This window comes from Canis lupus, chromosome 8 (genome assembly GCF_011100685.1).
Source record: "Canis lupus familiaris isolate Mischka breed German Shepherd chromosome 8, alternate assembly UU_Cfam_GSD_1.0, whole genome shotgun sequence".
Taxonomy (NCBI): Eukaryota; Metazoa; Chordata; class Mammalia; order Carnivora; family Canidae; genus Canis; species Canis lupus.
Window position 1 is genome coordinate 65,525,254 of NC_049229.1, and position 22,370 is coordinate 65,547,623.

General features: G+C 43.2%; 1 protein-coding gene and 1 long non-coding RNA gene across 4 annotated transcripts in view; one reads left to right on the forward strand and one right to left on the reverse strand.

Moving 5' to 3' along the window:
• AK7 (adenylate kinase 7) overlaps positions 1 to 18,962 on the forward strand; it is a 76,957-nt gene extending 57,995 nt beyond the window's left edge. For 2 of the 3 annotated variants that reach the window (XM_038545671.1, XM_038545673.1), the window contains exons 13-18: positions 4,154 to 4,282; positions 4,849 to 4,917; positions 11,452 to 11,649; positions 14,932 to 15,152; positions 17,701 to 17,859; positions 18,285 to 18,962. In XM_038545671.1, coding sequence (XP_038401599.1) covers positions 4,154 to 4,282; positions 4,849 to 4,917; positions 11,452 to 11,649; positions 14,932 to 15,152; positions 17,701 to 17,859; positions 18,285 to 18,323 — 815 coding nt within the window. In that variant the 3' untranslated portion in view covers positions 18,324 to 18,962. The remainder of the gene's footprint in view (positions 1 to 4,153; positions 4,283 to 4,848; positions 4,918 to 11,451; positions 11,650 to 14,931; positions 15,153 to 17,700; positions 17,860 to 18,284) is intronic. The other variant, XM_038545672.1, reaches the window with a different exon arrangement.
• Positions 700 to 7,583, reverse strand: LOC119872922. The gene is made up of 3 exons (XR_005363747.1): positions 7,506 to 7,583; positions 6,003 to 6,757; positions 700 to 765 (listed from the first exon to the last, which is right to left on the reverse strand). It is a non-coding gene; the product is annotated as an uncharacterized LOC119872922 (long non-coding RNA).
• Positions 18,963 to 22,370: the final 3,408 nt, after the last annotated feature.

The following is a 22,370-nucleotide window of genomic DNA, read 5'->3' on the forward strand; positions in this document are numbered from 1 at the left end:
TCAGGAATCTATAGGTATACACAGCCATGTGTATATACCTCAGGCCTGAGGTGTAAGGCCAGAGCAGGGCCCTGGGAACCGTGAACAATGCCACCCCAAGGGAACAGGGGGGGACATCTAGGATCCAGACTAACGGGATGAGACAAACACTGGACAATATTTATTGGACCGAGACTTATGTAATTGATCTTTGCAAGAACTGCAAAATTGTATGCAAAGTGTCCAAGTGTGGAAAAGGACGGTGTGAAGTGCCAACAGGGCTTTCTGTGCCCGCCCGACAAGGATTCCAGAGCCGAGCCGAGAAGGGCCTGTCCCTGGCAGGGGGACTCTGTTCTCCCCCACCCCCTCACCCCCCACCCCCGATGTAAAGAGAGGCCCCTGGGTCGGAAGTGTCTGCGTTCAGGGGCCATGGAAGAGGGCAGAGGAGGTGGCCTTTGGCCACCCACCTGCTTCCTATAAGATTGGAAGAGTTCATTCCATTCCCTTTGACCTTAGGAAGGTCTTTTCTTTTCTTTTCTTTTCTTTTCTTTTCTTTTCTTTTCTTTTCTTTTCTTTTCTTTTCTTTTCTTTTCTTTTCTTTTCTTTTTTTCTTTTCTTTCTTTTCTTTTCTTTCTTTTCTTTCTTTCTTTCTTTCTTTCTTTCTTTCTTTCTTTCTTTCTTTCTTTCTTTCTTTCTTTCTTTCTTTCTTTTTCTTTCCTTCCTTCCTTCTCTTTCTTTCTTCCCCAAGTTTGTCCTCAAATCCTTCTCATTCGTATTTACCTGAAACTAGAACATGGATCTTGATTATTGTGTTTGGACAAAACCAGACCTTTGAACTCACAGCACAGACCTCCAAAGGAATGTCACCGCCCAAGCAAGGACACAGAGGGTAGCTCACTCTCCCCTCCCGTGACCCGATTTGTTACTAAACAACCCTAACGATTCCAGCGGGACAGATTTCACAATCCCGCAGTGGGCACCTCCGTGTCCTGACAATCCATTCCGGCCCAGCCCCTGACCATGCGGCCAAAGCAGGGGCTCGCCTAACCTGGAACGCACCAGTTGCAGGTTCCTTGTGCTCACTTTTTTTTATTTTTATTTTTTTTTCTTAATTTTTATTTATTTATGATAGTCACACAGAGAGAGGCAGAGACACAGGCAGAGGGAGAAGCAGGCTCCATGCACCGGGAGCCCAACGTGGGATTTGATCCCGGATCTCCAGGATCGCGCCCTGGGCCAAAGGCAGGCGCTAAACTGCTGCGCCACCCAGGGATCCCCCTTGTGCTCACTTTATGTGTTTCAGAAGCATTGTGGGATGAATGAAACTGGTTGGTTGGCTTCCGGGTGGTCATTGGACTGGTCTTTTAACCTTTCTGTGAGTTTGAAAATAAAAATCGGTAGGGAGAAGAGGGAGGATATATGTAAATGTGCCAAGTTCCTCGTGTTTATACTGTGCATGGATTTTTTTTTTTTTAAGATTTTATTTATTTGAGAGAGAGCAAGAGAGAGAGGATAGCAGGGGGAGCGGCAGAGGCAGAAGGAGAAGCAGGCTCCCCGCTGAGCAGGGAGCTCAAGATGTAGGGTTTGACCCCAGGACTCTGGGATTAGCACCTGAGCCAAAGGCAGACACACATGACCTACCCAGCCACCCAGGTATCCCTCCTCTGCATGGATTCTTTTAAAACCTTGGATACACCTATCTATTTTTTTTTTTTTAAAGATTTATTTATTTATTCATGATAGACATAGAGAGAGAGAAAGAGGCAGAGACACAGGAGGAGGGAGAAGCAGGCTCCATGCACCGGGAGCCCGACGTGGGATTCGATCCTGGGTCTCCAGGATCGCGCCCTGGGCCAAAGGCAGGCGCCAAACCGCTGCGCCACCCAGGGATCCCCACCTATCTATTTTTGAACCGTGTTTTCATAATTACGAATATGGATTAAGATGAGCATTTTAAATATTACTTGAATGTGAAAGATAGACTTAGAATAAAAAAAAAAAGCAGGTGGTGTTTCAAAGGTTCTGTGTTCATTCATTTCAAAGCAGAAGTGACAGTTCCCTTCCAAGGAGCTCCACACTACCAAGGTCATGGGTGCATGTCTTGGAGGTCACACTTCTCTAGAGAGAGCCACTTGGGCTTGGCCCTTTGTGTACTCACATTCCATAATTATCAGAAGCTGCTGCTAGAGGTCCCTTCTTGCATCCTGAACGCGTCAGCTCTGGAACAAACAGGAACAGATAGCAGAGCTCGCTGCCTGAAATAAACCGAGGGATGCATGGAGGTGCCTAAGCTTGATTTCTGAGTATGTATGTGCCTTTGCCTTTGCCTCAGCAACAGAGCCTTAGAAAATCGGAAATAGACTGCTTAGATAACACTGGTCTTTGAATTTTGCTGAATCCGACTTTTTTTTTTTTATTTGCCTTTATTTCTTTGCACCACTGTGAACCCTACTGGGAAAGAATGTCAAATCATTTCGAGGAATTTCATGATGTGAGATAACTCCTTTGATTTTCTTTTCTTTTCTTTTTCTTTTTTTTTTTTTTTTTTTTTTTTTTTTGTCTCAGCCCTCACATTTAAATTTCTGGAAGACACAAATAGTTTTGAATCAGTGTCTAATGAGTGGTGTGGCAATGAAAGGTAGAAGAAAGTGGGGGTGTTTTAATTACATCATTTTATTGAATTAATACAGTGATTAAAAGACACCAAAAACCTGGGCTCCTGCTTGGGTGGCTCCGTCAGTTAAGCATCTGACTCTTGATTTCGACTCAGGTCATGATCTCAGGGTCAGGAGATCGAGCCCTGTGTTGGGCTGTGTGCTGGCTGTGGAGCCTGCTGGGGATTCTCTCCCTCTGCTTCTCTCTCTCTCTCAAAAAAAAATTTTTTCTAGAAGAGACCAAAACTATTTTACATTGTAGACACACTGATAAACTAAAAGTATGTTATGAAACTAAAAAGAAATTTGTAGCTCAATTACCCAAACTTGCTAAACTCACGTGCTGTAATGCATTCGTTAAGCCATGTAAGGGCGGGCCGTGTCTCAGAAACTGTAGTTGTTTGATGATTATGATAGAACAATAAATGAGTATCCTAGTGAAGCTGCGTCCTATTGTCCTTTAGCCATTGGGCCAGTTTAAAAACAGACTCCTCCCTCCTCCATGATGTCACGCCATCGCAGGAACCCAGCATCCAAGGCTGGAGAGGGAACTATGTAGTAGGGCCAAGGTCGAGAATGCGGATTTGGAGAGACGGGGGTGGAGAGGGTGTTCTTTCCCGCAGCTTTAAAGAGAATAGTGCCTTTGACGGATCAAGCTTGACTTTTACTTTTACTTAATGTTTTAGATTTTTATTTTTAAGTCATCTCCACCCAACATGGAGCTTGAACTCACAACCCTGAGATCAAGAGTTGCATGCTCTACCCACTGAGCCAGTCAGGCACCCCAACTGTGATTTTTATTCTAATGCAGCAAATATTTATTGCTATTATTACACTATTAATAGGTCGTGTGTTGACAACACATGAATACTATCTCACTTAAATCTTATAATAGAAACATTTATTGCTATGTATTGAGGCTATTATTACTGTGTCTTAAGGCTATAAGCCTATGTATTGAGGCATAATATCAAAACAGAATTTAGTGAACCCTGCTGAGAAGTGGGAGCACTCAGATGTCTCCACTTGTTCCTTGTTCAGCTTCACCAGGAGGTTGTGACTGCAGAAGAACCAGGAACTGCAGACATCAGTAATTGCTTCTGTTCTTTATTGCAGATGAGCTCATTGGATTCTCCTATTTTGCTGTCACATTAAAATTCACAGATCTTGTTTAAAATACAAAACCACGTATTTTTAACTTTAAGGGAAAATAAAGGATTTTCAGTAGTAACTTTGCACAACAATTTTCTTTTTAATTTTTTTAGAAGATTTTATTTATTTGACAGAGAAAAGAGAGAGCCCAAGTAGGGGGAGCAGCAGGCAGAGGCTTCTGTCTCTGCTGGGAGCCCAATGTGGGGCTTGATCCCAGGACTCTGAGATCATGACCTGAGCCAAAGGCAGAGGCTTAACTAACTGAGCCACCCAGGTGCCCCCCACAAAACAATTTTTGAGATGACTTTGAATGTAACCCCCATGTAGAATGTGACTTCCTAATAATATATTTTTTTCTTTTTTGCCAGGCCGACTAGAAGATCAATATATAATTCGATTTATTAAAGAAAAAGTGAAATCTATGCCTTGCAGGAATCAAGGTTATATTTTGGATGGATTCCCAAAGACCTATGATCAAGCTAAAGACCTGTTCAATCGTAAGTTTAAGTGTTCTCTTTATTTTTATTTTTATTTTAAGATTTTATTTATTTTTTCACAATAGACATAGAGAGAGAGAAAGAGGCAGAGACACAGGCAGAGGGAGAAGCAGGCTCCATGCAGGGAGCCTGACGTAGGACTTGATCCCGGGACTTCAGGATCGCGCCCTGGGCCAAAGGCAGGCGCTAAACCGCTGAGCCACCCAGGGATCCCCCTGTTCTCTTTATTTTTATTAAACTTTTCTTTCTTTCTTTGTGTAAACTCTACCTCCAACATGGGGCTTGAACTCACTACCCCAAGATCAAGAGCCCCCTGCTTTGTGGACTGAGCCAACCAGGTGTCCCTCCTTCATTTGAGTGTTTACATTCAGATTAGTTGCAATGTATCATCGTAATACTCAGTTAAAAATTGAAAATCAGAGAGAGACTGTGGCTGAAATACATGCTTTTCTATTTATGGTTAGTTTTCATCAGTGACTTCTAGTTAAAATATTTAAAATTTTTTGCCATGCTGTCTGTACTGATAACATGTAATAAACACAACGATGTAAATTTTGTTTTGTTAGAAGAAGATGAGGAAGAAGAAGAAGAAGTCAGAGGCAAAATGTTGCCCTTTGATAAATTAATCATACCTGGTAAGTTTAGAGTATTTCTTGAAGGTCATATTTAAAAGAATGCTATTGTATACCTGAACCATCTTTTAGCAGATCTCTCTCTCTTTTAAAGAAAAAAGGTACAGCGATACTCTTAAACAAAATTCTCAAACTAGAGAATGTATGGAGGGCACACATCAGGAATACCAAATTCTGAAACGGACAGAAGCCCCTTTGAGGATGTTCTTTTCTGCTGCTGCCTCCAGGAACAAAGCACAGGGTGGCCGGTCCCCTGATATCTTGACTTCAGAGTCAGTTGGCAAGACCACCAGGGACTAGACCCTTCCTACTGTTTTAGGTGCTAGCCATGCCATCATCTGCTCCCTCTTTCCCAAATCCAGGATTGAGACTGGGCAGGTGCAGAGCTTCTAAGTTCACTATTCTCGTAAATAGACATTGCACAATGTCCTCTTGGAAGTAAAGTGTAAACAATTTATTCCATGAAAAAAGATTTGCTGAGTACACGGCAGTCATTTCTTGTGACCTTGCCTTGAACTTTTAAAGTTTTTTTTTTAAGAGTTTATTTATTTATTCATTAGTGACACACAGAGAGAGAGAGAGGCAAAGGGAGAAGCAGGCTCCCTGCAGGGAGCCTGATGCAGGACTCGATCCCAGGATCCTGGAATCACAACCTGAGCCAAAGGCAGACAGACATTCAACTACTGAGCCACCCAGGGACCCTAAAGGTTTTTTTTTTTTTTAATCTTTATTTTAATCTTTTAAAAAAATTTATTTTATTTTAATCTTTATTTTAATCTTATTTATTTATTTATTTATTTATTTGGGAGAGAGAGAGAGCATGAGCAGGGGAGGAGCAGAGGGAGAGGGAGAAGCAGATTCCCTACTGAGCAGGGAGCTGGATGCGGGGGCTCAATCTGGGACTCTGGGATCATGACCTGAGCTGAAGGGAGATGCCCAACTGACTGAGCCACCCAGATGCCCCTAAAGTTGTTGTTGTTGTTTTTTTAATCAGTTTGCATGCAGTATCATCATAGGAAACACAAAAACAGTTTTTTTCAGCAACTGAGCCCAAGGTGATCACTTGGGCAGCGGGGATCACTGCTCACCTATGTCAGAGTCCCCACAGGAGTGAGTGTATGGCTGTTATCCTCTCCCCTTGGTCCAGGAACAGTTTTCCATGGAGCTTCTGGCAGCACTGGGGCCACGAGAAAGCAGTCATCCTCAGGATGGACACTTAGGGTTTGCCTGGGGGCCCTGAAGCCTGGAGTGGGAACTTGCAATACCAAAGGGGTGGGTTGTTTGGGAGTTCCATTAATGTATGCATTGGGCTCAGAGAAAGTTAAAAAGTAAAATTGATTAAATAACACAGTCTGTCTAGTTTATAAGCATCTATCACTTCTGGGCAACATTCATTCATTGCAAATCCCATCGTAAATCCTCACACCCTCACTGGGGCAGTGAACCTGACCATTCATTGGTCCTGTGCTGGGAATTGCACAAAATAGGAACTAGTTGAACCTTTGCACGGTCCTGCCAGGCCGGAGTTACTCCCATGGTTACCTGATCCAGAAGCCAAAGCCCAGAGACTTACCGAACGCCACTGCTCTGGTAAATGGAATGGCTTAAATTCAAACTCGGTTTTCTCTTTGCACTGCCTCCAAAACACAGAATTAATGAAACCCCTCCAGGAAATGGAATCACAAGTGTGCAACGGTAAAAGGTTCTTAACCTTGATCCACTGGGATGCCCTCTCTCTGTTGGATGTGGTCCAAACGTGTTGAACATGTCCTCTGTTTGGAATGTTTAGTTTGTTCCTAGTAAATTATCCTCTTTCTGGAAATTGTCATTATTTTCTGTCTTCCTGGAAGAAATTAGAGGATTGCCTCATTTGTAACTGTGGGATTTTAATACAGGGATGTGGCTAAGTGAGAACACAAGAGGTTAATGCCATTGAAAGGAGGGTTCCCAGAGCAGGGGGGGTCTGCACCATGCTGTCGCGTGCGGGAAGTGCCAGGCTTGCTCAAGAGGCAGGAAGAAGCAGGAGGGATGTCTAGGCCATTGCCTTATTGGAGTTTCTGTGGGAAAGGCAAGGCGGGGCCAAGTAAACAGTATTTTTTAGAGGATTGGCTAGTTTGAGCCAATTCCAGTAGCTTTTGCTCTCTAGTTGCCTGGTACCTGGCTCTGGGATGATTTGAGGCAGGGTAAATATTGGCTTGGTATGTGTGACTTATAAATATGGAGTAAAATCTTCAAAAAAAAGAAAAGAAAAAGAAATAAATATGGGGTAGTCATCCTGTATATGAGGGGCATGATCCTGAGTAAGTAGTGGAGTATCTTTAGGAATTATCCAGTCCTGAAAAGAGCAGTCTCCCTCCAGGTCTGTAAGGCTCCCCTGAAATCAGAATATCATTAGATATAGAGAATAACATAATTAATACAAGTCTCCATGCTTGACTTGAGTGACAAAACATTTGAATCTATGGTGATGCAGTTATAGGTGGTATTATCTCTCCTTGATAAACCATTGCATTTTACAACTGCTGCTAGCCTGCATCCAGCTCAGTTATTTTCAAATCTCCTCACTGAAGTAGACAAGATTAAAGTTATACCTGCTTGGGGTGCCTGGCTTCGCTGGTAGACCACACCACTCTTGATCTCAGGGTCATGGATTTCCACATTGGAGATGGAGCCTACTTTAAGTATAAATAAATAAGTACATTTGTGCCTGCTTGATGAATATGGAAAAATGTTTTAAAACACAGATTTTGGGGGCACCTGGGTTGCTTAGTTTTTGAGCATCTGCCTTCAACTCAGGTCATGATCCCAGGGTCCTGGGATCGAGTTCCACGTCAGGCTCCCTGCAGGGAGCCTGCTTCTCCTTCTGCCTGTAACTCTGCCTCTCCCTGTATGTCTCTCATGAATAAATAAATAAAATATTTAAAAAACAAAAACAAAACCCCACAAATTTTCAGGGGCACCTGGGTGGCTCAGTTGGTTAAGTGTCCAAATCATAATTTTGGCTCAGGTCATTGATCTCATGGGTCATTAAGTCAAGCCCTGTGTCAAGCTCAGTGGGGAGTTTGCTTGAGATGCTTTCTCTCCCTTTCAAGTAAATAAATCTTTTTTTTAAAAAAAAGTACAGGGCAGCCTGGGTGGCTCAGCGGTTTGGCGCCTGCCTTCGGCCCAGGGTGTGATCCTGGAAACCCGGGATCGAGTCCCACATCGGGCTCCCTGCATGGAGCCTGCTTCTCCCTCTGCCTGTGTCTGTGCCTCTCTCTCTCTGTGTCTCTCTCATGAATAAATAAAGAAAATCTTAAAAAAAAAAGTACAGATTTTCATATCACTCTAGATAGTCAAACACAGTGACCTCCTTGTTAAGTACAATCTTACCAAGCAAAAATCTGTTACTTGCTATTTGTAGTTAGCCAGTACAAAGACAATAGATGTTCCTATATTTTAAAGACTTATTTATTTGTTTATTTGAGAGAGAGCGCATGAGCAGGGGGAGGAGCAGAGAGAAAAAGAGAATCCCAAGCACACTCTGAGCTAAGTGGGAAGTGAACATGGGGTTCAGTCTCACAATCCTGAGATCATGACCTGAGCCAAAATCAAGAATTGGATGCTCAACTGACTGAGCCAGCCAGTAGATGTTCTGAATAATTATCTTGAGATACTGCAAAATCCTGAAGTTCTGTCTGAATCATAAGAGAGAAAGGACTTAAAAAAAAAAAAAAAAAAAGAGAGAGAAAGGACTTTTAATATCATCTGGGGGCACCTGGCTGGCTCAGTCAGTACAGCACTCAACTCTTGATCTTGGGATTATGAGTTCAAGCCCCACCTTGGGTGTAGAGCTTATCAATCAATCAATCAATCAATCATCCATTGGGAAATATATTTCATCATGCTAAAATTCTCTGAAAGTTGGAAGCAAAATACATCACTCAGTGTTCATAGTTATTTGATTATTTGGAATCTTCCTTCTTCCAATCACTGGGGAAAAGAAATACAGCCTTGTATTTTTTGTTTAAGATTTATTTGAGAGAGGACACAAGCACACAGAGGCAGAGGGAGAAGGAGAAGCAGACTCCCCACTGAGCAGGGAGCCCGACAAGGGGCTCAATTCCAGGACCCCGAGATCATGACCCAAACCGAAGGCAGATGCTTATCCTACTGAGCCACCCAGGGACCCCCAGCATCATATTTTAAAATTCTTAGATTACAAACAGAATTATTAATTTTTCTTTTTTTAAAAAAAGATTTATTTATTTATTCATGATAGAGAGAGAGAGAGGCAGAGACACAGGCAGAGGGAGAAGCAGGCTCCATGCCAGGAGCCCAATGTGGGACTTGATCCTGGGACTCCAGGATCGTGCCCCGGGCTGAAGGCAGGCGCTAAACCGCTGAGCCACCCAGGGATCCCCCAGAATTATTAATTTTTCATCTAAATGCCTGGCATCATGGAGCTTAACTAGATTCAAATTCCAGTGATTTTATGGACATATTTTCTTTTTAAAGATTTTATTTATTTGAGAGAGAGAGACAGAGATCACGACAGAGATAGGGAGAGAAAGATTGAGTGGGGAGGAGAGGGAGAAGCAGGCTCACCGCTGAGCAGGGAGCCCAACTCTGGGCTCGATCCCAGGATCCCGGGATCATGACCTGAGCCAAAGGCAGACGCTTAACTGACTGAGCCACCCTGGCATCCCCATTGACATAATTTCAATCTAAATACTATACCAGCATTTTGGAGGTCCAGCTACCTCCTCTCCTTTTCAAAATATAGCCATTCATGAAAATCAAATGATCAAAGATGAGCATCTAAACTAAATGAAAATAGGTCAGAATAGTGGCAGGATCAGACTACCAATTATGAATTTATTGGATCTTTCCACCAGTTCTGTCCTCAACCTTTATTTTCATTGCTCACACGAAGCAGATGGTACCAAGGGGTGTCCACTTGCCCCACGGGCACATTCTGCTCTGGGATCTGCTCAGTAATACTCTTCTTTTCTCACTCACTCAAAAAATCTTGTTAGAATGCATTTGAGTGAAAGTGGCATTTATTAGGTGGCAAACTAATACAATTTAATTTATTAACTTATTTATCTTTAAATGTTCCAATAAAACTTGATTAACAAAATCAGATGATGGGCCGGATTTGGCCCACGGGGAGCCAATACAATCCTAGGATAAAAATGAAAACAGTCCCATGCTTTGTGACTCTTACAGGTAGCAAGTTATTTGGGATACACGTGGTTAATGATCGGGGCACCCACGTACTCTGACCATGTTGAGAACACCTGAGAATAGTAACTCACCTAGAAAGTCTTTTTCACTGATGTGCACTTTAATCATTCGTTCACTCAACAAATGTCCACTGAACTTATACTAGAAGCTGGAGGAACAGCTGGTTTCATAATTTATTTTTAAAAATATGTTATTTATTTATTCATGAGAGACACAGGGAGAGAGAGAGGCAGAGACACATGCAGAGGGGGAGCAGGCTCCATGCAGGGAGCCCGACATGGGACTTGATCCTGGGTCTCCAGGATCATGCCCTGGGCTGAAGGCTGCGCTAAACCGCTGAGCCACCAGGGCTCCCCTTTCATATTTTATTTATTTATTTATTTATTTATTTATTTATTTATTATTTATTTTTTTTTAATTTTTATTTACTTATGATAGGCACACAGTGAGAGAGAGAGGCAGAGACACAGGCAGAGGGAGAAGCAGGCTCCATGCACCGGGAGCCTGACGTGGGATTCGATCCCGAATCTTCAGGATCGCGCCCTGGGCCAAAGGCAGGCGCTAAACCGCTGCGCCACCCAGGGGAGCCCTCCCCTTTCATATTTTAAAAGAAAATCATAGGTGGGTGAAATGATCCCCATCATTAATCTGAGTCCCGCGTCAAACATCAGATAAGTGCTGTGTTAAATGGAAGGCAGGTGCTTCCTAGCCAATTGCAGAAAGTGAGAAGAGAGCTGGATCCTTGGGGGATTACATTCCCAAGGGGAGTCCTTGTTTTTATTAATTTGCCAAATTGGCCATCAGTTCACCCAGCTGCTAGTCTCTGGCAGCCTTGGGTGCTGTGCTGGCAAGGAGGTGGGGTGGGGGTTGACGAGGAGGTGGTTGATGTCACAGGGTTATCAGAGATGCACTAATTCTGATTTCTGCTGCTTTTACTTACTGATTTGTTTTTATTCAATGATTAGATTTGCTACTAATTGTCATTAGATAGTTGCTATTTCTAGTTTCTGCTGCTTTTGTTAAAAGGAGGGAAGGAAGGAAAGATAGAGGAAGGAAGAAAGGGGGGGAATAGAAAAATAACAGATCTCATAAAATACTATGGCCAATGGTTGGGCCTCATAGGGGATGGTGTCTGGAAATGTCAGTGATTTTTATCTATTTATCCTCCATGAGAGGCAGCAAGAAGGCCAATTTGTCATGAGGTCCAGGCTGGTTACCAGACATTTCAGGTAAGCACTGGCCCAGCCACGAGCACCTGCTAGTCAGCCCTTTCATCTGTGGGTTAATTCAGGAGCCTCTCTCCCTTAGAGTTCGTTTGTGCGCTGGACGCCTCGGATGAGTTCCTGAAGGAGCGGGTGATGAACCTTCCCGAGAGCATCGTGGCGGGGACCCACTACAGCCAGGACCGCTTCCTCCGGGCCCTGAGCAACTATCGGGATCTCAATACTGAAGATGAGACGGTCTTGAACTATTTCGATGAAATTGAAATCCACCCGATACATATTGGTATGAAATGAACCCAAGACTAAGGTGAATGTGAAGAACCACTGCCAAGTGTCAGGACCCCCAGGCACCCCCTGGTGCATGCCTATCATAGGGCTGACAGGGTTGGGGGGTGATGGGGAAGCCTAACTATGTCCCCAGGGCCAGGAGGTCACAGGATCAGCAGGGCATTCCTCCTGGAGAATTCTTCTCCTTGAGGATTTGGTGGTGTGTGTGTGGGGGGGGAGCAGGTATTGTTATATGAAAATGTATTGGATATGTTATGAAACCAAATGCCAAGTTGGCATTTTTTTAAAAGGACACTTCAGAGATACGTGTATTTGCTATTGACTGCTTTGGGGCAGCATTTTGTCCCCATAGCACTGTAGGGCACTGGTGTTCATCACAGAGTGCCTCCTGGCCTTTACACTGGCCATCTGATCCCCACAGCTACTACTCCGAAAGCAATTTGTTTTTCAGGGCATTCCTCTTTGTTTCCAGTAAACACTTAACTCAGATCTTAGCACCCAGCAGGCACTCAGTAAATAGGAGGACATGTCATCAACCTCATGGTGGTCATCATTGTTCCTAGCTCCAAATCTCAGCTGTCATAGGTGTTTCTGTCCCCTTGGCTTGGTGAACCACTGAACTTCCTTTCTGGTTTCCTGGATCTTGACATTTCTTCCTCCCCTGGGTTTGGTAGAAAACCCCTAGCCTGGTGGAAGCCTAGTGGCCAGGCTGACTCCTTGGGGCTCTCAGGGTCTCTCTTTACCCTCAAGAGCCAGATGGGACAGCGTTTTGACCCTAGGGTACTGGGAGGTGTAGAGCCAAGGAACCATGTCTGCATGAGACAGGAGAGCTGATTTCAGATCTGGTTCTGCTTCAATGTTCTCATCTGTGGAACAGGGAAGTAATCCCTGGCCTGTAGAGTTGTTACAAATGTGAGCTCAGAGATAGGAATTATCTGGCACACCGGAAAATTCAACAATTCATTCACTGGTAACTAACTTTGTTATTTACTACCAACACTAAGGCATAAAATAATGTGCTATTTAAAAAAATATTTATTTATTCATGAGAGACACAGAAAGAGAGGCAGAGACACAGGCAGAGGGAGAAGCAGGCTCCCCACAAGGAACCCGATGTGGGACTCAATCCTGGGAATCCAGGATCAGGCCCTGAGCCAAAGGCAGACGCTCAACTGCTGAGCCACCCAGGCATCCCAAAATAGTGTGCTATTAAGCAATGAAAAGATAACACAATTTATAAATCTGCTTCACACCTGTGGAAGTGAGTGGGTTTTGTCCTCATCTGGATGTGTCTGTGCACATTGGAAATGTGTTTTATTTTTATTTTTTTAAGATTTTATTTATTTGAGATACAGTGAGTGAGAGAGAGAGCATGAGAGGAGGTGGTGGTGGGAGCAACGGAGAGGGAGAAGCAGGCTCCTCGCTGAGCAGGGAGCCTGATGTGGGGCTCGATCCCAGGACCCCGAGTTGAAGGTGGTTGCTTCACCCACTGAGGTGCCCCTGGACACACATTTTACACAGAAAACCTTAGGATTTGAATCTACCAGTATGGAAAGTAGCTCACCTTGTTTGCTTAGAGAACTGGGAGAGAATGGTGAGCAAATTTCACAAAAACAGTGATTGCCGTCTTTTCCGTAAAGCTCAAAAAGTTATTTATGGAGAATCAAGAGATTCCCCCCCCACCCCGCCCCACCCCGCCCCCGCCCGCGGGAGAAATGTTGAGAAAGAACTGATGGGGAGGAATGGATGAGTGGTCATTATGTTCCTGTCTCATTCTGTGCCTGTCACATTTGGCCTCGTCTCCACCCTGACACTCAGGAGAGGACATAAAAGGGGAGGGAGAAATGGATCTTAGGGATGGATGTGGGGGAAGGTGTCAAGGTCAGGAATGCAGACAAGCCTCAGAAGGATCAGGAACGGGGCTGGCATCTGCATTCTCCCTCTGCACTTCTGGACTCCTCTTCTCCCTTGGGAGTCTCTTTCCCTGGCTCTTTGGACCAGCAACTCTCCTCCCTCACCCATGTAGTGGACGGGGGCCACCCCACAACCCAAGGGTTTCCACATCACCCTGGGAGCCAAGCCTAGAGCTACCAGACTTTCTGCCCTAATAACACATCCCTAGAAGGACAAATCCGAGATCGTGGTTTGAGCAGATTCCCACCCCCAACCAGGGTCAGGGCAGAGGAAGTACTGGTTTGGACAGCACTATTCTCCAAAAGTGAGCCTCTTCAAAAGTGTTTCAGAGCACTTTCAAGGACATCAAGTTGTATTACTCTGTTAGAGAAATCGGGAGAAACACACTTAAATGTCATAGTGCAGGAAACAGGTGTAATATATGAGTTTTATTTTGTTTGCTTTTGGTGGCTTGCTTCCTCAACCACCACCTGATACACTGGCTCAGTTCTTCACCTCTTCCCCCACAGAAGCTTGAGGTGCCTCTAGTCTGGGTCAAGGTCCTACTGTAGGAACATAGGAAGGGGGCATGGCAGTGGGTGTGCCTGGGGGCAGGATGACAAGAAGGTCCTTTCCTGTAGGAAGGTCTGAGGTGCTGAAAACCAAAATCTTCCACCGCAAAACCTTCTTTGCAGGCACCTTCCAAGCAAACCCAAGAGGGTGATGTAGGATTTCCTGTACCTACTTGGTGGAGAAACCCATTGTTTACCAACAACTGCTTTCTTTTTTCTTTTTCTTTCTTTTTTTTTTTTTTTTTTTGGTCTTGATATTGACATTACTCAGACATTCTGGAATTTGGACTTTTGCCTATTCAAGTAGGCTAACTGAAATGGCTTGTTTTTCTTATGAATTAAAAATGTGTCCCAGAATCATTGATTCTTAGAAACAGAAAACAAAAGAAACATGGGGGAAAGCCTGCTTGGCTTCCAGCAAGTACAGGACTTCCTCCTGTGGAAACCCCCACAGAAGCATCCAGGGATGGAGAAGCTTTTTTTTTTTTTTTTTTTTTTTTTGGTTGGTTGGTTGTTTTGAGGAGGTCCATTCCCTCCCTGATCCCCATTCAAAATCAACATTGTCACAGCTCAGAGACTGAGCCTCAGCCTTCCCGCGCCCCATGACTCCCAGACACAGGGCTGATACTCACCAGCAAGATAAGAAATTCTGAATTGTGCTGGCCACTGGGACAAGAAAGCCCAATGTGGTAATTTCCATAACTTACCATGGGATGTTTATATTAACAAAGAATTTTCCCGAATATGGTCTCAGAGGATGTTGCAGAATCTAAGTATGTGGTGACCTCCTTCCTCTCTCCTGGTCTTTAAAGATGTAGGAAAACTTGAAGACTCTCAGAACAGACTTGCCATCAAACAGCTCATCAAAGAGATTGGGGAGCCTCGAAATTATGGTTTAACGGATGAAGAAAAGGCAGAAGAGGAGCGGAGGGCTGCCGAGGAACGGCTGGCCAGGGAGATGATGGAGGAAGCAGAGCGTGAGCACAAGGAAGCCATGGAAATGGCCGAGAAGATGGCTCGCTGGGAGGAGTGGGTGAGTGAGTGTGTGTGGGGGTCTGGGGTGGGGGTGCCCAGCCACTTAGGCCAGCTGCACTTGCCATCCTGCTCGTAGTGAAAGATCATGGAAATACCCCAACACATTTTGGTTTTGGTTTATTTTTGGTTTTGGTTTGTTTTGTCATATGACCATTTCCTAAAAGATGCCCATGGTCTTTTGCTTGGTGTGAGTGATCACAGTAATAGTAACTAGCCATCACCAGGAGTATTGATTTCCCAGATCCTAGTAAATGGGTCACATTGTGCTTCATGCCAACCTCAGGATTACATCTGATTTTCCTCCATTGACCCATCTCACCTGGGTGGTCAGCCTCATTGACCCTCTCGATTCACCCAATCACTGAGTCTTATCTATTCTGCTTCCAAAAATTGCACTCGGATCCACCCACAGCTCCTCACTTCTGATCGGGGCAGGGGTTCTCACCAGAATTACGGTGCCTACTCATTGGTCTTCCCACGGTGCCACTCGTGCTCCTGTCCCTCCCCAGCCTGTTCCCAGCAGTCCTTCTAACATACAGATCCACGCGGGCCATGCCCTGTTGAAAACACTTTATAGGCTTCCTTCACCGTGAAACCAAAGTCCAAACTCATCATCATGGCTCTCAAGGTTCTTGGTGACCTGGCTGCTTCTAATGTTTCCCAATGCGTTTGAACAATACACCATCTGCCTAACTTGCTTACTTGCTTTAAGTCTTTGGTACAGTCATCTTTCCAATGAAGCCTTTCCCGGACACCATATTTAAGATTTCAACCCCTGCCACTCCCCACAGTACGTTATACTTCCTTTTATACTCTGCAGTTTCCCTCTTTGCACGTATTCTAAAGGACTAAATATTTTATATATTTATCTTGTTGTCTTTTCTCTGCACAGAATTTAAATTACATGAGGACAAGGACTTTTGTCTATGTTGTTCGTGGCTGTATTTCCAATGCCAAGGATGGTACCTGGCACATAACAGACACTCAACAAATATTTGCAGAAGGAAGGGGAGATGAAGGAAAGATGTCCTTATGCACACATCTTGGGGTGCCTTGTTATCTCCTTAGGATGGATTCCTAAATTTTGTTAGGTCAGACTATACATGGCTTAATTTTTGATACCTATTTCAAAAGTCCCTTCCAGCAAGGGTAAAGCAGTTCACACCTTGTCTACCAGTGGCTCTCTCTACTCCTCCTCCAACCCTGCTTGGTCAGTTGTGCTCATGAATATCAACCTGATAAAGAAAACCCCATCCTACTGCTTTAATGTTCATCTCTCTGGTCAGGATGTTCAACTCTTCCTATGTTAGTTGGCATTTATACTTCCTCTGTTGCAAGTTTTCTCTGCTCACTTTGGGCTGGGTCTCCTTTCCTTAGTATTTGGCAAGAACAGCTTCTGATCAGGTAAAGTAATAGAAACAGGAATGGCCTAGGGAGATAACAGTTTCCCAAGCTGTGCTGCTTGGACTCCAAGCCCCACTCCTCCTCCTTGTCAGTTATTCTCTCTCAGTTTTTCCATTTGTAAAATGAAGCTGATAGCACCTGCCTCATACAGCAACAGGGGTGGTGAGTCAGCCTGTGCAGAAGTATGTGATCAATGCCTGGCAAAGTGTATCTCGTAATAGCCTCGCTTCTTATAATATGTTGCAAAGAGTGTTTCTTGGCTCATCACTTATCTTTTGACAGCATTTATGGTGTCTCTTCTGGACATAAAGAAGTTTTATGTTTATATGTAGTCAAATCCATCAATCTTTCTCCCATGTTGATTTCTGGATTTGCTGTCTTTGTATGTAGTCAAATCCATCAATCTTTCTCCATGTTGATTTCTGGGTTTGCTGTCTTGCTGGAAGACTCTTTCTGAACAAATAATATTGGTTAGGACTCTTTATCTTGCAAGTGACAGAAAGGCAAGCTCAAAATGGCATAGAAATAAAGAAAACTTACGGATTTACATTGAAGTCCAGTGGGTAGGGCTGGCTTCAGGCAAGGCTTGATATAGTGGCTCAAATGTCACCAAGACCTGGGGTCCCTGTCTCTGCTCTGCTCTCCACGTTGGCATCATCTTTAGGTTCCACCTGATGTGCTTATCCTTTACTAACATCCACAGTTGGGAGGCAGGCTGGACTGATGGGCTTAAGTCCCACCTAAACCACCAGGCTAAAAAGGGAGACTGCTCAAAGGAAATCTGGAATTACTATTTCCAAGAGAGAAGGGACCATATGCTAAGTAAGGAATAACATATCCACCAGACAAATACCTTCTTAACTTTTTATTAGCACCCATCTTCTCACTCTTTCTTCATCTGGGCAGCTAAAAATTATCTTGATTTAAGAAATGAGTCAGGGATCCAGTTTATTATTTTCCAGATTACTGAGCAGTTGTTTTAACACCATTTACATCTTTTCTCCACTGTTTGAAATGCCATCTTTACCATAATGTGAACACACACATAGATATCTGGTTCTAATGCACTCTGGGGTGAATCAGGTGAGTGTGTTCTCCCCTTTCTATCTGTTTACCCTAACCCCTAAATGTTCTGTTTGTAGAATAAGCGGCTAGAGGAAGTAAAAAGAGAAGAAAGAGAATTACTAGAGGCCCAGTCTATTCCCCTGAGAAACTATTTGATGACCCACGTTATGCCAACACTGATGCAGGGTTTGAACGAGTGTTGTAAGGTCAGACCGGATGATCCTGTTGATTTTCTGGTAAGAGATAATTTTTAAAAAAATATCAATTTGAAGGGCACCTGGGTGGCTCAGTGGTGGAATGTCTGCCTTCGTCTCAGGGTGTGACTCCAGGCTCCCGGGATCGAGTCCTACATCAGGCTCCTTGCAGGGAGCCTGCTTCTCCCTCTGCTTGTGTCTCTGCCTCTCTCATGAATAAGTAAATAAAATCTTTAAAAAAAAAATCAATTTGAAACGATGCCTGAATCCAAACAAAAAGCTAGTTGAGATAGAGAAAATGTGTGTCTGGTTATTTGGGAAATAGCCTCTAAAACCTTTACAGTCTATAGTAAGATTTTATTACTCATTTGAAAGTAAAAATTTATGTACTTTTGTTTTTAAATTGTAAACATTGGTAGTAGTGTTTTCTAAATTGACTGGTCTTTTTTTCTTTCTTTCGATTATAGGCAGAGTATCTCTTCAAGAACAATCCTGAAATGCAGTGAAACTTTAAAGATCGTGTGTGATATACCTTTACAGAGTTAAAGATGAGATTAACACTGTAATTTGAAATTTTGCTTGAAAAAAATGCTTTTCCAGTTTTTGGAAAATTCTTTGTTTTCCCCACAGGCAAATGCTTTATTATTAATTTTGCAAATGTTTTATTAAGTAGAATCATTACAAAATGCTGTATGGCAAACAAGTGACTTTGTTACAGAACTTTATTTGAAAGGTAAATTGATAAAAGTATGCATAGCTCATGGGACAAATACTGATTTAATATTCTTAGTCAAAGTGTTCTATACACTTGGATTTACAGTAATTTATAACATGAAGAAAATCAGACTATATATTATTTGAACACATAGGCTAATGACTTTACACAATTTGCGATGGCCCCAATGCCAATGGGGTCAGGAAGAAATGAAAATGGTTTATGCTTTGCTGACTCACACTTAATCAAATGTCATTTGTTTCTGTTAGGTTAATTTTTGAGTTCAGAGTCAGTATCAAAACAATGAGTCAGAGAGAACTGTAAACCTCTTGGTAGAAGAGTTCCAATAACAGAATGAATCCTAATATTTGTGATAATTAAAAGTTGCTGAATATTTTCAATAAACTACAATACAGGCATAAGCCATTAATCCCTATGGTCTTTTTCAGCTTGAAAAAAATCCCATAATTTCCAGAATTACTCTGAATGAGAAATATATTAAAATATATTTCATCTCTTTAAATAATGTCATCTGAATATAACAGAACTTTTTTTTTTATTACGGTAATATATATATATATAACATAAAACTTACCTTGGTGACCATTTTAAAAGTGTATAAATCAGTGGTGCAAAGTACATTCACTGTTTGTTCCATGAAAGGGGGTTTATGCAAAATGACCTCTGAAGGCTGAGAAAGCAGGAAGACCGAAGAAAAAGGCTGACAAGTCCAGCTTAACAAGTAATGGTTTATTAGAAGACTTACAGACAGAAGTGTATCCCAGGGTTGCCCCAAGACCAGTAGATCTCCCAAACCCCACCTCCTTTAAGAACTGCTTTTACGGGATCCCTGGGTGGCACAGCGGTTTGGCGCCTGCCTTTGGCCCAGGGCGCGATCCTGGAGACCCGGGATCGAATCCCACATCGGGCTCCCAGTGCATGGAGCCTGCTTCTCCCTCTACCTGTGTCTCTGCCTCTCTCTCTGTGTGACTATCATAAATAAATAAAAATAAAATAAATTTCTTAAAAAAAAAAAAAAAAAAAGACCTGCTTTTACTAGTCGTAGGGGCCAGGAGTCCACCCAGTGGAAGAATGGTTAAGAATAAGTGTGTGCTGGGACGCCCAGGTGGCTCAGTCAGTTGAGCTCTTGATTTCAGCTCAGGTCATCACCTCAGGGTTGTGAGATAGAGCTCTGCACTGGGCGTGGAGCCTGCTTGAGATTCTCTCTCCCTCTCTCTCTGCCCCCTTCTCCCTTAAAACAACAACAAAAAGAATAGGTGTGTGTCATAGTCCTATTTCTAGGACAGATCACTTAAAGGCCTGGTTAAACAAAAGGAAAGAATGTGTATGTGTGTGTGTGGGGGGGGCTGTGCTCAAGAAAGTTTGGGTCACACAGCTGTCATCAATGGCACATTTGCCCAAGATGGCACTAGTCTGCTTCACAGTCTTGGACACTCATCATCACTACCTAGTTTTAGAACCTTTTTATCACCCAAATGGAAATCCTTACCCTGTACTATGCCTTCAACACAGATCCTGGCAACAACTAATCTGCTTCCAGTCTCCATGGGTTGGTTTGTTCTGGATATTTATATAAACAGAATCACAATACATGGCCTTTTGTGTCTTCTTTCACTGGCATATTTTCAAGGCTCATGTATCAGGGCTTCATTCCTTTGTGTGGCTGAATAATATTCTACTGTACAGATGTACCACATGCTGTTTAACCATTCGTTCATTGCTGGACAATTTGGGTCATTTTCACCTTTTAGATATTGTGAATAATGCTGCTATGAACATTTGTGTACAAGCTCTTGTTTGAACACCTGGTGTCAATTTTGGGGGGTGGATACCTAGGCGTGGAATTGCTATCACACAGTAAGTCTATGTTTAACTTGCTGAGGAATCAACAAACTTTCTCTGCGTCATTTTCCACTCCCATCAGCAATGCATGAGGATTCCAATTTCTCCGCATCTTTACTAACACTTGTTATTGTGTGCATGTGTGTGTGCGCACACGCCAGTGATGCTAAATGGGTCTGATGTGGGTCGCAGTGTAACTAAGCACATGCTTGCTGGCCATCTGTGTATCTTCTTTGGAGAAATGTATATTCCTGTCCTTTGCTCACTTTGTATTTGGGTTGTTTTTTTGCTATTGAACTGAAGAGTTCTTTATATTTTCCGGATATGAACCCTTATCAGATACATGATTTGCAAATATTTTCCCCTATTCTGTGGCTTGTCTTTTCACTCTCCTGATGGGTGCCCTTGAATGCAAAAAAAGCTCTTAATTTTGATGATGTTGGATTTACCTATTTTTTCTTTTGCTCCACTGCACTATTTTGGACCTTTATACTTTAATCGAAAACACTAATGGAGAGAACACCTCCTCAGGTTTGAAGTCATTGGCCTTTATAATAGTTACCTTTCATGCCTTCATGATGGTTACATTTCATGACCTTGCTTCTTAGTTCACCAAGAAAACCTAGCGATCAAGAGCTGTTCTATCCTCCTACTGCAAAACTAGCTGTTTCCTTCCTGTGCTCCCACCTGAGACCAGCCCCTGACTTGTGTCCTGGATGACATCCCGTCTCACATCATCAGATGCTGCTCCTAGAATTGTCTCTCCTTTCTCATAGTCTGCTCTTTTCCTCTCTTCTGAATTATCACCCTTTCCTTCCAACTTAATGTACTAGCTTCTAAACTTCAAAACGAAACAGGACAAAAATGATTAAAATGCAAAAATCTTCCTAGACCTCTGTATCCTCCTCCAGCCATGTTCCTCTTTAGAGGATCAAGGTTACCAGTGACCTCCAAATCCAACTGTCAAATCTTGGCCTTTGACAAGTTGACTTCTCTGAGCATTTACTTGACCTCTCTTCTTACTTGACCTCTCTGAGCATTTTATCATTTCCTCTGTACAACCTTCTCTTCCCTCCACCTGAATGTCTAAAGCATAGCCAATCTAATTTCTAATCACTCACCCCTTCCCTCCACTGCTGCTCCCCAGGTCCCCACCTCAGGGATTGGCAATTTCATCCTTCCAGTTGCTCAGGCCTCCCACTTGGCATCACCTTTTACTTTTTTTTTTTTTTTTTTTATTCCATACTCAGTTCACTAGTGCATTGTACTGGCTTAATTTTGCAACATAACTCCAGTCAGCCTGCTTCTCACCCCTCTAGCGCTACTGTCCTGGCCAAGTCTCCCACCTGGATTGCTGCTGTCACCTGTTACTAGGTTGCTCTTCCTGTGACAGCTCTCAACATATCAGCACGGGGATCTTTTTCAAACATGACAGATCCCCTCAAAGCCCTCCAAAGCCTTGCCATCTCATGCAGGGTGGGAGGCAAAGTCCTGACCTAGCCTACGAGGCCCGATAGTCTGGCCCCTCATGGCTTCACTGCCCCTTCACTTCACTCTTCATTGCCAAGTGCAGGCTGCTTTGGGGCCTTTGCCTGGAGTCCTCAGCCCACACATAACCCTGTGGCTCACTCTTACTTCATCCTTGGCTTGGATCAAATATCATGCCCCAGAGGGGCCTCCTCAGACCATCCTCTCAATGACATCTCACTCTGTTCCTTTTCTCTGCTTATACTGACATCATTTTATAAAACTATTAGCTCTTTCTTCCACTAAAATGTAAGCTCCACAGGGGTGGGGATTTTGTATTTTTCTGTATCTCGAGAGATGAAAAAGGTACATAGCACATAGTAGAGATGTAATAAATATTAGTGAGTGAAAGCTATTTAGCTGAAAGTTTTATTTATTTTTTATATAACTAATTCAAATCTCCAGTCTTTTCATGAAGTCCATTATACACATTTCCATAGGCTGGGAT